General features: G+C 41.5%; 1 protein-coding gene across 1 annotated transcript in view; it reads left to right on the forward strand.

Annotated features, from left to right (window-relative positions):
• Positions 1–14588, forward strand: part of CFAP52 (cilia and flagella associated protein 52) — a 788965-nt gene extending 774377 nt beyond the window's left edge. Inside the window, exon 14 of the mRNA XM_044068790.1 lies at positions 13538–14588. Coding sequence (XP_043924725.1) covers positions 13538–13722 — 185 coding nt within the window. The 3' untranslated portion in view covers positions 13723–14588. The remainder of the gene's footprint in view (positions 1–13537) is intronic.
• Positions 14589–15302: the final 714 nt, after the last annotated feature.

The raw sequence follows: 15302 nt of genomic DNA on the forward strand, positions 1-15302 counted from the left end.
TCCTGTCAAAGCAGATAACTAAAAACATTTTGTTTTAGGACTCCTTTCCAACAGGACTGGAAGATATTTGTCTTCTCATTCCCATGGACAGGAACATCCATGTATGCTTTTCCACATTCTCCACTGATATCCAGGGTTACTCTGAAGATCCAAAAGGATTCCCCATAACTTGCAGCTGTGACTCCCTTTTGACTCAGGCAGCTTGTCCCCCTCCTCTTCAGTCTGGCAAATGGCTATTGCCACTGGCTTCCCCACAGACTGGATTTACTCATGCATGACATGGGCTGTTTGATACACCCAGAGTTGAAACACTTTCTTTTAAGTGGCTAGATGATATCATTTGAATGCCTTTTAGGCATCTGTTTTCTGTGGACCTGCAGCAAGTATGAAAGGAGGTGAAATAACTTGCTGCTAGGAAATCATATATCTGAAAATGGACACTGTTTTCTAGTTGGTGCCTATGCAAGAACCAAAATCCTCTTCAAGCTTGGCTGCCTCCGGTTCTTGATTAATTGTCTGCATTATTGTCCAGTGGCCTTTTTTATTCCTCTTTCACGGTGCATTTGTCAGGCATTTCTGCTTGTCTTTCATTTGATTCCTCCTTTTCTAACCAAACTTTAGTTAATCAGTTTCTGAAAGGAATGCTGCATATTCATGCACTTAGGAAGCAGGTGGCTGCTCATTTATATCTTAACTTTGTGCTTGAAAAGATTACTGTTTCTCTATTTGACCAAGCAAAAGAGGCTGAATTAAGGTTCTTAGCATGGAAGACTGTTTTACTCATTATTCTATCAGCTAGGAGAGTAAATGAATTACATGCACTTATGGTGAGACAACCCTACCTCATTTTCAGAAGGACAGGGTTTCTTTGAGAAATAATCCTTCATTTATGCCTTTCCTGATCCCAAGAATAAGGCAGAAAAGATTCTTCACATTTTGTATATCCATAGGCAGCTCAGATATTACCTAGACAAAACTCATGCCTTCGGGAAAGTTGATAAGTTGTTTTTCTCCTAAGAAGGCAAAAGGACAATTTGTATTGAGGTTGACTATTTCCAGGGACTGTCTCGTGCTATTGCCTTTTGTTATACTAACCATAATAAGCCACTTCCAGACAGGGTTAGGGCCCATTCCACAAGGGTGTTGACATCTTCATTGACTTTCTGGAAAGAGGTGGCATCTAGAAGTTTTCTATAGGTAGAAACTGGTTCTCCATACATACTTTTACAAAACACTTTTTCAGGTCCAGAACAGGCTGTGCTAGGACCATTTTCTAGGGACTCCTGGATTCTTAGTTTATTGGCCTCCTCCCTCTTTGTTTAGGTTTGTAAGCTTTGATAATCTAATTGTATAGTTTAGGCTACTGCAACGGTGATCTGTATGTTGAACTTAGTATAATTGTGAAAGTAACATTACCATAAAAGAAGATGTTCTAATAGATCATTGTTGCAGTAGCCTATGCTATATGGGTTCCACCTCCTACCACTAGAGGTAAAATGTATATGAGTCAGATTATTCAACTGTGAAAGAGCCTACTGAATGTATATGAGTCAGATTATTCAACTGTGGAACAGCCTACTGATACTGCTTGTGAAGATATCAGATATAGTTATCTGTGCTAGCATGACTGGCTGAAGTTTTGTAAATACTTGTAAATAATTGTAAATTACCCTGTGTTATATACTCACGCATAACTAGCTATAATTTTGTAAATGTGTTTATATTTTTTTATTATTACTTTGATTTATGTAAGATGTTTGAATCAAACAGTGTTCTTCTGGCTCACCAAATGTACATGTTTTTTTAAAAAGGATTCTGAATGTAGTTTATGCCAGTTAGCTGACCTAGATGTGATGTCTTCGTGTGCCAGAGCTGAAAAGAATAGAATCTCCACAGCAGCTGTTTTGCTTAATTTTTAAAGTCTGATATGAGAGAGTAGAATTCTCATAACAGCCTTCTGTGACTTTTAAAAAATTTGTCTGTAAAAGCAGGATCTGATATTGTTAATCCTCGTTCATTCCTTACATATGGGTATCGGTTCCAACCTCAGAACCGAACTGGCCATTTACCAAGCTCGTGTCAGCTTCAAACTCTCAAGTTAAAGTCTTACCCACAATCCTTCTCTCCCTGGTACCTCAGATTTTGTTTGCCACATTGCCATACTGTCATGTCAAGCTGCTTCTCTTGATCTAAGTGCAGTTGTTTGTTGTTTAATAAACATTTATATTACTTTTCTGTCAGAAAAGTTTCTATTTCATTGTCTCTTACCCTATCGCATCTAGCAATCATACTTTCTTCAGGTTTTTCTTCTCTTTTCTCTACCTTTTTACCGCGAGGTATTTTCCCCTTACCATCGTTGGTAATCCTTCCCTTTTTCTCATACCTTCGGGTATTCTTTTGTACCATTGCTGGTACTCTTTTCTGCTTTCTATTTTAGCTATTATGGCAGATAAGAAAGGTAGTCCAGGGTTTAAATGGCGTTCTGATTGTGGACACAAACTACCTACTTCTGATGCACACTCTTTGTGCGTTTATTGTTTGGGGGTGTCCCACTTGTCTGTTGACCCGCCCTGTACTATTTGTGAGAACTTTTCAAATAGAACCTTGTTGGAAAGGAAAAACAAGCTGTTACTGAAGGGACTTCTTAAATCTCCCTTTTCAGAGGCTATTTCTGGGTCGGAGGCCTCAACCCCTCCTAGAGCCCATAAGAAAATCTTGGATGCTTCTACCAAGGCTAAATCTTTGCCTTTGTCCCTGGCTGGGGACTCCTGCCAACCAAAACCTGAAAAGACTAAATTTTCAGCTCTGGAGCTCACTCAGTCAGCCCCAGTGCTTTTGGTGCCTAGACCTTCGGCACCGAGGCCTTCGGCTCCATTAGTGATCTCTGCTCTGTCTTCTCCTGCAGCCGTCACTATATCAGCACCGAGGGGCTCCTTGGTTCAGACTATTACCACTGTATTGTCACCGACCGTTCAGTCAGTGCAGACCTTGACCACGTCGGCTCCGAGATCTTCCTCGGAACCGACGCCTTTATTGTTGACTCCAATTTTGTCGGTTCCATCTTTGGTACTGACAACCACTTTGGCACCGATCCCTGTGTCGGTACAGACCATGACCTCGGCACCGATGACTTCTTCGGTGCAGACACCCATAGTCTAGTCTTTCTCGGCACCGTTGTTCTCGATGCAAACTGGTGAGATGGGCACCGAGTTTGCCTCTTCTGTGGACAGGCCTGTTTCTCCCTCAGTCTCCGTGAAGTCCACTAGAAGCCTTTCCAAACACGATGTGTTGCATCTTGTGGATCAGGTACTCTTGGCCAGAGGTATCCCACCCCCCAGGAGCTATCCTTCCTTGGGAGGAGATCACCCGTCTCCAAAGACCCCTTCTTATTCTCTTCCTTCATTCCCTTTGAAGTCCATGGATAAAGCACAGTCTTCCCCTTCTGCGGTTCCCTTTATGGATCTCACTAAGGAACCACAGTTGCCTTCATCGAAGGGAAGTTTTGCTATGACCCAAGATGTCAGTTGTGACATGCATAGTTTGCTGTTCCACAGCCATCCAGGGACTCCGGGTCGGCAGGCTGAGTCACTTAGGGGAGGGGTGACCCCTGTGATAGACATTCACTCCTCTTCAGGTGGACCAGCCTTCCAACTGATGGAGAAGGCTTTCGCTGCTGCTGTTGATACTGGACTGGCTATCCCTCCACCCTCCTCTGGTACACTAGTTTCACAATTCACACTGAGTGGACATGGGGTGCAAGGGCCTCCGGTCATATTCCCACAGGAAACCCCTTTTCCGCTGTCTTCCCCAGCTTCTCCCACTGAGGAAGTCCACCAGAAAAGTTCAAGTAAGAGGAAGCACATGGACTCCACAGAGGAGTCCCTCACTGAAGACACAGATGTTGATGAGGGGGAAGGATCCCCTCGGTCACCCTCTGAGGTATCCTTTGATGATATCCTCAAAATCCTGAAACAGAGAGGTGACTGGCAGTCCTCTAATCCGACCTCTGAGCAATCTGTGTTCCTGCAGGCCTTTTGCACCTGGCCCCCTACCTCCTGGGTTACTCCACCTGCCGATGAACTTGTCTGGCTTATCATGCATGCTTGGAGGGCTCCTGACACCATCAAAGCTATTCCCCAGAGGCCAGATAGAATTTTTTCCCCTCCTGCTATGGATCCCCATTGGTCAATAGGTCTTCCTATGGATGCTTTGGTGGTGGCGGCCACAACAAAAAAGGATCTGGCAGAAGAAGAAAGCCAGACTGCCCATCTGCCTAACAAAGAGTCCCGGGCCCTGGACTGGATAGGAAAGTGCACCTTTGCATCAGCAACCTTTACTATCAGGTCCCTGAATTATATGGCACACTTTACCAGGCTTCAAAGGGTCTGATTTCTGAGCTCTCTGAAACCTTGGCTGGTGCCGTGTCTGATGAGGTCCGTGACAAAGTGGCCTCTCAGCTGGCCACCATTGAGTCAATATCTAACTCTTCTATGCTACTGATATCTCACGCATCAGAAGGAGCAGCTAGAGCAGCGGGTTCAGCTGCGGTCTTGAGACGACATGCCGGGATGCGCTTGTGCAATTTCGCGGAACCCTTTAAGGCTTCCTTTCTTAATGCTCCCATTGAGGCCTCCTCGTTGTTTGGACCCAAAGTTAAAAGCACACTGGCCAGATGTGAACAGGACGGTAAGACCCTTTCTGCCTTAGGTGTCCATTATTCTTCCCGTCAATGTGCTTTCTCCTGAAACCAAAAGAGTGGGAAGATATGGTTCAAGAAATCTCAGGGTCCTTTCTGTGACACACAGGCCGAGTTCTCCCCTAGAGGCAGATGGGGAAACTCACAGGGAAGACACTCCTTTTGGGGCAGAGGTGGTCTGCATAACCAGGGTTCCAGGGATTCTTCCCCTGGCCAATCCTACCAGCGCTCCTGAAGAGCGGCCCAACTCCTTTCCTCTGGAGGTGTTTGGGGGACGTTTCTCCTTGTACCCTTCTGCCTGGCTAACCATCACCACCGATTCTTGGGTACAAAGGATTATAACCAGAGGTTATCATATCCCCTTCAATCTTTATCCTGTCTCTTCAAAACACCTTCCTGACGTTCCACCCAGTCAGAGGGAAGAAGCAACATTAGATATAGAAAAGTTGCTAAGAAAGAGAGTCATCCAAATAGTCCCTCCAGACCAGATAGGATCCGGATTCTACTCAAGACTATTTTTGGTGCCAAAGAAAACCGTGGACTGGAGACCAGTTTTGGATCTCAGTGTATTGAACAAGTTTGTGAGAGTACACAATACAGTCTATCTTCCCACTTTTGGAAAAAGGTGATTGGATGTGCTCGATAGATCTTCAAGATGCGTACTACCACATAAAAGTGGACAGACCATCAAGAAGATTTCTGCGCTTCCATGCGGGAGCCAGTCGCTACCAGTTCAGAGTACTGCCCTTTGGACTCTCTACAGCCCCCAGAGTGTTCACAAAGTGCATGGCAATTGTCACAGCACACTTGTGACTTCAAGGATTCCAGGTCTTTCCATACCTAGATGACTGGCTTATTTCCGCCCCCACCAGACATCTATTGGAAGAAGCCCCGGCATACTCTCTCCTCACTGCACAAAGGCTAGGCATAACCATAAACTGGAAAAAATCCAATCTCACCCCATCTCAGTCGACAGAATACACAGGGGTTATCTTGGACACAAAGAACTACAGAGCTGCCATTCCAGAGCACAGAATTTTAAGGATAAAGTAACAACTGATCCCAATCTTTTCAATGGAGAAATCCATGGCTCACTCAGTTCTACAGCTGTTGGGTTCCATGGCAGCCTCCATCACCATTGTCCCCCTGGCCAGGTTTCATATGAGGCTTCTACAATGGCTACTGCTCACCCAGTGGTATCCTTTTCAGCATCCTCTTTCATCATTGATTCAAGTAATCCACAGGTGCAAACAGGATTTAAATTAGTGGATGACACACAATCTGTCGCAATTGTCTCGCCCTTTTCCCCCCAGCAACCCAAGGCCACAGTGACCACAGATGCCTCCCTAATGGGGTGGGGGTGCTATGTCAGGGACAGACAGTCCAAGGCACTTGGTCCGAACTGGAGGCCCATCTGCATATAAATGTTCTAGAGCTGAGAGCGGTGTTTCTGGTGTTGCAAGCATTCCATCCCCTGCTGCCATCTGGGACAATTGCGATTCAATCAGACAACATGGCGGTGGTCTGGTACATCAACAAGCAAGGTGGAACCAAATCTTACCCCCTTTGTTGAAAGGCCATGAGGATATGGCAATGAGCGATGGCTACCAACCGTTTTCTACTAGCAACGCACATTCCCGGGAGTTCCAGCGTGATAGCAGACAGACTCAACAGGTGCTTTCTTCAACCTCACGAGTGGTCCCTGAATCCCTTGAAGGCGGCGGAGATCTTCCACCGCTGGGACCATCCTTGCTGCGACCTCTTTTCATCCCTGACCAACTACAAATGCAGCAACTACTTCGCCCTGATTCCCCCTCCGGGACAGTCACCCAGGGATGCTCTAGTCCACGATTGGCCCTCGGGTCTTCTTTACGCATTCCCACCCTTTCCCCTCATTCCCCAGTTTCAGAAGAAAGCCCATCAGATGAAGAGCAAGGTGATCCTCATAACACCATATTGGCCTCGACAGATTTGGTTCCCCTTCCTCTGGCCTCACCTACTTGATTGACCATGGATTCTCCATCCAACCCCGGAGTTGATCTCACATTTACAGAACCTGATTCATCCCAACTTGAACAGCCTGAAGCTTACAGCTTGGCTACTCCAATTCCCTTGATTGCCAGGCAGAATGATCTTTCTTTATCAGTATGTGACATTCTCATTGCATCTCATAAGTCTTCCACCAGAATTACTTATCTGAGCAAGTGGAAAAGATTTACCTGTTGGCTTAAAGATAAACAAGTAGATCCCTTCTCAACACCAGTTTCGATAATACTAGACAATCTGGCCGACCTTTTCCAATCGGGTCTATCGGCCTCTACCATTAGAGTTTATTTGGCTGCAATTTCTAATTTTCATGAGGGTGTCCAAGATTCCTCTCTTATGTCTCACAAATTGTGCAAGACCTTCATAAAAGGTGTGAATCATCTGAAGCCACCTTTTAGAAAACCTATTCAACCATGGGACTTATCATTAGTTCTACAAGCTCTGACAATGCCACCTTTTGAACCAGCCTCTTCTTGTGACCTCAAGCATTTGTCATGGAAAACCTTGTTTTTGATCCCCATTACTTCTGCCAGACATATTTCTGAGCTTCAAGCTTTATGTATCAAGAGTCCATACTTGATTTTTCATAGAGATAGAGTGTCTCTGAGAACTAATCCATCATTTCTGCCAAAAGTGATCTCTGAAATGTCCATTAATCAAACAATTGAATTGCCAGTTTTCTTTCCCAATCATTCAAACAGAGGAGAGTATTGCCTACATACCCTAGACATCCACAGGCAAATCCATTTTTACTTAAACAGGACTAGGTCCTTTTGTAAATCTGACCAGTTATTTTTGGCCTTTTCTGGACCTAGATTAGGATCTGCTGTTGCTAAGGTCACATTAGCTAGATGGTTGAAGGACTGTGTGACCTTCATTTATACACAACGTAATATCTCGTTGCCTACTACCATGAAAGCTCTTTCAACAAGGTCAGTGCCAACTTTTGCCTTCCATGCCAGAGCTTCTTTACATGACATCTGTGCAGCTGCAACTTGGGCTACGCCTCATACCTTCATCAATCATTACAAATTGAATTTGGCCTCCAGGGGAAGAGCATATTTCAGTTCTGTGGTGCTCAGGAATGTCCTTCCATGAGAGCCTCCCAGGAATAGAGGTAGCTGGGGACTCTGTCACATACATAAGGAATGAATGAGGATTAACAATATCAGATAAAGAAGTTATGTCTTACCATAAAGTTCCATCTGTATTGTTGATCCTCGTTCAGTCATTACAACCCTCCCTCCTTCCCTGTCCTGTGGTTTCTAGCGGATCTCACCATCCGGTTCTCTTAGGTTATTTGACCAGAGGTAGCCTCTACCTTCTTTGACTTGCAAACTCAATCTGAGGTAACAGGGAGAGGGGGATTGTGGGTAAGAGTTTAGCTCAAGAGTTTGAAGCTGACGCGAGCTTGGTGAATGGCCGGCTCAGTTCTGAGGTTGGAACCCATACCCATACGTAATGACTGAATGAGGATCAACAATACAGATGGAATGTTATGGTAAGACATAGCTTCTTTTTCTGAGTCAGTTAAAGTAGTAGTTCAGTAGTTGTTGTAGTAGTCAGTTGTTTTCCAGATCAGTAGTCATCACTTAGAGTTTCCAGAGCTGTTCAGCAGAAATAGTAGGAGTTGCTATTCCAGTCGCTGAGGACCATACACACTCTGAAGAGTGTACATATGTTCTTATTTTGCCTTGCAGAAGTAAACATCACCTTGCCTTGCTGAGTTAATTAGATTAGACAGGGACGGTTAATCTTTAAACATTTAGGGATCTACAGTTAGATAGTTAGAGTTTTTCTACAATCAGTGTGAATCCTATCATACAGTGTTAGTTTCATCATTCTTGTGTGTGAAACTCTTTGGTTTATTGGAACCAGTTATTCAGTGCATTGTTTGTTTGTGTCTTTCGGCTTTTCCCAGTTAGGGGTCGCCACAGCAGAACTCCGGTCCGCTAATGATTGGTAGTGGATTTTTACGTACCGGGTTACCAGCCCTGACACACAACCTTCAACAAAGGCACGCCCCATTCACGTATGCCTCCACACTGAAGACGCTCTAGCTGAGAATTGAACGGGACAACGTCTTGCTATGAGGCGACAATGCTACCGCAGCACCACCACCGCAGTTCAACCAGTTATGATAAAAGGTAGTAGAATATTTAATAAATAAAAATGATTTAAAACATTTAAGCACTGAACCAGTTATTCAGTGCATAAATGTTTTAAATCATTTTTATTTATTAAATATTTTACTACCTTTTATCATGGCTGGTTATTTAGAAAGTACTTTTAATAATCTGAGAGTGTTTATGCTTATTGTGATAACACCAGGACCACTCTGAAAAGCCTTACTGCTTGGATTACATGTTAACCTTTATATCAATATTTATTTTACCCAATATGATTGAACACCCCTTTTGAAAGGTATTGTGGTATTTGACTGGTGGCAGCCATTACCTTGTAATTTGGGAAAGAAGACATAACAGGTAAATCTGTGCAAGTCTTTCCCAAAAGTGTTTGCATGTGTGAATATCAAGTATTCAAGAGTGAGTCTGTCAGATACCCAGAACTGCAACACAGTGCTCTGCAGTGGTTAGTGTGAAGACTCATTTGGGGACCTGGAGTGAAGCATATAGTCCAGTCCCAGGTTTGGAGCTTGTTCCCAGTGTACTCTTAGGGGAAATTATGTATTTCTATCCCTGCCTTCAGTGACACTTCCTTGCCGAAGACAGTGGTGAGGATTAAGGCTCCTTAGGACAGACACCAGCAGTCAGTAATCTGGGATGATAACCTATCACCTCACCTCCCAGTTACTCCTGGAGTTCCCCAAGGGTCTATCCTTGGCCCTCTGCTATTCTCACTTTTCACTTACAACCTACGTACTGCCACCACACAAGCATCTCTTATACAGTATGCAGATTACTCTACTGTCATCTGCTCTGCCCCCACTCTACCAGAACTACAACAAATCACACAGGGATCATTCTCTTATGTAGAAAGCTGGCTATCCAATGCTCAGCTCCTACTCAACCCAAGTAAGACAAAACGTCTGCTGTTCCAACCTTCCAAAGCCAACCAAAACACCCCTTACTTTAACATTTACGCCAAAGACAATACCATCATCTCTCCATCAGAACACACAAAATTACTCAATGTGGAAATGAACAACAAACTTAGATTTGACACCCACATATCTCTCACAATAAAAAAAAGTTCACAAGAAACTTGGTGCATTATATCAAAGCCGCAAAATTCCAACCAAGGTGGTTAGAATCTCTATAGCCAATTCCCAGCTAATTTCCACCCTACTCTTTGCATCCCCCATACTTATCAACCTTAGACAGACAGACCTACACAAGCTGGATGCTTGTTACAACAAAATTGCTAAATTTGCCATTGGAATCTCCTACCGCAGCCATCATTGTAGCTCCCTTAAAGAACTAAACTGGCTAGAACTCCCACAGCTCCTTCGCGTTAATCAACTCACTCTCGCTCATAAACTTATTAACCAGCCCCTTAACATCCCTTCCCTTCAAACCCTTCTCTAACCCTATCACTCCACTAGGCTCCTAAGATCAAGCAACAAAAATCAACTCACTGTTATCAAAAACTCAGCAAGAGAAGCCATATTTTCATGTACCATATCTAAACTTTGGAACAATCTTCCACCCTCTATAACTACTCTACCTTCCAGCATCCTTTTCAAGACTGCACTCAAATTCCACTTAAATTTGCACTGGCTTTGTCCTCATTCTAATCCAGACTATCACCCCCACCCTTACCCCCCACCTAGACTCTTAACCCAACTATACTACCACCACTACTAACCACAGTCAGAATTAGCTAGTTGTTTTTACATACTTTAAAATCTTGTCTGACAACTTTGTTACTAATATTATAAACAACAAGAAACTATCTTAACTTGCAACATTTACTGTATATACTGTTAATAATCAATATCTTGTTATTGTATTAAAGCCAACAACCTACAATGTTGTTTACTATTTCTGCAACTTTGTATCTCTATTTATCATGTACATGATGTGGAGCTTTTCTCCCCGGACATCTGCTGAAAAAGGACCTGCATTCAGTCAGAATTTCCCAGTAAACATAAATAAATAAATAGTTACTGCCCCGGTTTAAGTGGGGTCATCACACTGCTATAGCTTTGGCTATAATCACCCCCTAGATAGCTAGCTGTCTTGTCCCTATTATGGATTCTACTAACAATAATCTACTTGATAAAGAGAGAATTTCTATATTTCTATAAACTCAGAACAGCAACAAGAAACAGTGCTGATTACCTTTGGAAACCAGCACATTAGAATTTAAGATGACTAAAAGTCAGCCTTTGGCAGGGACATGAAAGGCTCATGCTCCTAAAAGTAAGGCATTACAAAGAACATTATTACTCTGCTCAACAATACTCCTTTCATTTTATGCACTGCAACCATGAGCAATCCTTTTTAGCAATTATCTGTATCTTCTCTTCAAGTTATAGTTTTTAATGAAATAGTTAACTTGATATCCTTTAAACTGGACTTCCACAGGAATATCCTCTTCTAACAAATGCTGCTTTAAAATGCTTAAAATTAAAGAGTTCTTAAGTAGAATTCCACTTTTTCATAGGATTTTGTTGCAGTATGATAGTGTCATGCACCCTCACCTCATAGGGTCCTATATTACAAGATTGAAGCTTTACTTAATCGAATAAGTAAAGCTCGAATTTATAATATTGAAACTGTAAATTGTTGAATGGCCGATTTAACCAAGGCAAACACTTCCCTTGGCCATTCTGTGGAGTATGCCCATTTCTCCAATTTGGAGCAATCTTGGAGTTCGTATATTTAGGTAGGGGGGTGTGGGGGTACAAGTCTCCACATCGGGGGGTGTGGGGAACAAAGCTCCCCACTTGATTTCAGAGTTAAAGTTTTTTTTTTTTTGATTCAGCCAAGGGAAGTGTTTCCCTTGGTTGAATCGTCCGTTTGACAATTTTAGCTGTCAATATTACAAGATTGAGCTTTAGTTATTCGATTAACTAAAGCTTTGATGTTGTAATATAGATGCCCTCATAGATCTGTGTTTCATGTCTATAGGCTTGACAAAGACCACTCAGCCTTATATTATTTATTTAATTATTATTTACTGACATTTGATTTTACACCTTGAATGGTGATTCACCAAGTTTACTGACACCATTAACTTTTTTTGACTGTTTTTGAACAGGATTGGGAAAAATTATATACTTGTAGCATTTTTGCTATTAGAGCTATTAATTGTCTTGCCCAGGTAATTATATGTACAATTCGGGGTCAGAGTGGTTTCATCTGAAATGCAGTGGAAGTTTTTGGACAGGTTTTGGAAAAAGTATACTTGTAACAGTTTTGCTATTAGAACTAATAATTTTCTTGCCCAGGTCATTACATATCAGCATACAATTTTGGGAATCCATATTCAAAGGAAAATTATGCAATACCATATTTAACAAAATGTTCTTAACCTTGCAGTGCTCTCATGATTCTGTTGATACAATGTCTATGGCTGGAACAGCAGGAGTATTCATTAGAAAGCATTCTTGGCTGAAGTCAGAGAGGTTATGCCAGGGTATGAAACCGTTCGATGCTGCTAAAAATTCAAGGACTCTGTGATCCTTAGAATAGTAGAGCTACAGGTGTGAATATAAGGGGATATATACTAGTCCAAGGTAGTGCACTTTGGAGTATTACTCTCACACTAAGGTTGTGGTACTTTAATATTCCTCCTAATCCAAAGGAAGGTGTTCTCAAAGTCAGTATATATAACTTGTTTGTATTTACAACACTGGCCATACTGATTTTTGCTTCATCCCTACAGCACTAGGTGTGTGGGCTACATTGTCACATTCAAGCCTGTAGTGCTCGAAAGGCAGACCACACTCAGTGCTATTGCTTCAGTTTAACTAAATTGTGGTACTAAATTTGTAGCATTTAGTACCACAATTAGGCAGTTTGTACATATTATTTTGTAATGTTGTTTACATATTCACGACTGACATGCATTCTTCATATTTTTTTTATCTATAAATCTAACATTAAAATGGAGCTTACCTCATCACGCTTTTGCTGAAATTCATATCAGAGAAGCAGACACATGAAAATAAAGTAAATCAGATATGAGAAAAGCGTTTTACTTTTACAAGAAATGCAAAAACACTGCTTTGATTTTGCAATTTTTAAAGATTTTTCTCACATTTTAGTTAACTGTGGCTGAACTCCAAACAATTGTTGTCCAGCAGTCCTGAATCTGACTGTTCATTAACTGATTACTTGCAGGTGTGAATTATATAAGTAACAGAGGTGTGGCAGTGCAGTTTCCCTCACAATGGGTTCATGGGGTGACTCCGCCCATAAACCTACTTTAATATTTAACACTGTTTTTTTCAGAATTCTGTTTTTATTTGAATTGTGTTTTTCCCCCTTTGGGCATTCAATATCTACAATTTATTATCTTGCATTTGAGACAGAGAGCCAAAATGTCAGCTATGATAGGATTTTTCCATCCTCCTCTGCCTCTAAGACTGAAAGTCAACAGAGGTGAGTTGGATGTGGAGTGAATAAAAAATGGAGAGTTGTGCAGCTGAAGTCTATGGAGATACTTTTGTAAGTAATTTAGATTTTATTAATCTAATTTTGTTCTAACCATAACACAGAATTGTACTAAATGTAACTCTATGACATAATGCTATTATGTAATGCTATTGTAAAAGAGGTCATTAGATGAAAGCAAGGAATAATGTCATGTTTATGCTCTTTTCAGGTGGTGATGATAAGCTTGTTAAAGTATGGGGCTACAATGAAGGTGAGGTAACACATGTTGGAACAGGCCACAGCGGCAATATAACATGCCTGAAGATCTGCCCAAATTCCCGGTTCATCGTCAGTGTGAGTTCAGATGGTGCCATTCTGAGATGGAAATATCCACATCCCAACTATATGCAGTAAAGTAATCCAAGACCAGAATATTTCAACTTCACTGCTTTTTACAGAAACAATACTTGTGCAATAAGATCTATGCAGAATTGAGAAGATGCTCTGATGCAGAAGAATTATTCTCCCTTGGATGAGAGCAATTTTAAACCAGTTTCGGACCAGGTGGATCAAGCCTGAACAGAAGAACTAAATATGAAAATAATCTGTTGTATTATTTTCACAAGTTACCTGTTACACAGTTGTGTATGTCTGTCCATGTAGTATGGCAGGTCAAGAAATGAAAATTTGAGTAACTACTACTGCTTATTGAAAAGCCTTGTTTTGTACACTGTTTATTCCCAAAGTACATGCTATTTTAATTGTCATTATTTGTTTCTTTCCTTTATATTTCATATATTGTTTCTCATGTATATTAGCTCATTGCACACAACACACAAGCTCTGGAATTTTTATTCTAATGGGCTACGTATATGGGACAGTAGATGACATCAGTACCACTTACAGTAGATATTTAAATTGAAGTTAAAGGACATGTAAACAAGCAGTATGCAGGTATTCTTGGATAACACAGAACATACATATATAGACAAACCTGCACCCCCTAAAGACACGCACACACACACACACACACACACACACACACACACACACACACACACACACACACACACACACACACACACACACACACAAAAATACACCTGAATGCTGTGCTTCATTATAGGGAAATTTCAGATTAAATCCTACTTTGTCAAATTAAAAAAAACGGATCAACAACATTTTCTGTTTAAAACTCATACTTTTGTAACACTTCCAAATATACATCATGGCTATATAGAATGGCATCACTTGTAATAAAGGAGAGAAGACCTACTATATAACTTTATACTTCTCCTTTCAGTTTAATAATTCCATCTGTTCCTATATACAGATGATCATCCATGTGTAGTGTGTAAGGAAAGCTGGTAGGTTTAATGCAAAACATTCCATGTTTAGTTTGTTTTCTTAGACGCAGAACAACATTTTCCATTAATAGCAGCAAATTCAAGAGTATTATATTTGCTCTCATTTTGCTTGATAGAATATATACAAGATACGTTTGATTTCCAAACTGCAGAACATGCAAGTCACTTGAGTCTACTTAAGATGCAACTGGCACAAGAAGCAAATCCATTTTATATTAAAACTGTGATAGAAGCTGAGGGGCTATGCTGTTTATGTTAAGAAGCCCTTAAATGCACAAACGTAACCACTCAGATGGCTAGGGAATGGGCAGTGATTTCAGTTCAGCAGATAGGGCCTCCTATCTGAAGCTGCCTCAGGATGATTTCCTGAATGTATTTTCCAACATAGATTACCTGAGTATTATGCCTGACTGTTATCCTCAGTCTAAATCAAAAGTGGGACACTAGCTGCTGGGGGGAAAGGGAAATTACACAGACTATTATCTCATTCATAAAGGCTGGGTTCTGTTTTTAATATACACCTGGAAACAGTTTCCAAATGTTTCAGTTGCCTTGTATAGGTCCTTTAAAAATGCTGTTTCATATATGTTTATTCAACAAGACTACTGCTGTCATGATACACCATGT

The sequence above is a fragment of the Protopterus annectens genome, chromosome 4.part0 (genome assembly GCF_019279795.1).
Source record: "Protopterus annectens isolate FY-2018-M chromosome 4.part0, PAN1.0, whole genome shotgun sequence".
Taxonomy (NCBI): domain Eukaryota; kingdom Metazoa; phylum Chordata; order Ceratodontiformes; family Protopteridae; genus Protopterus; species Protopterus annectens.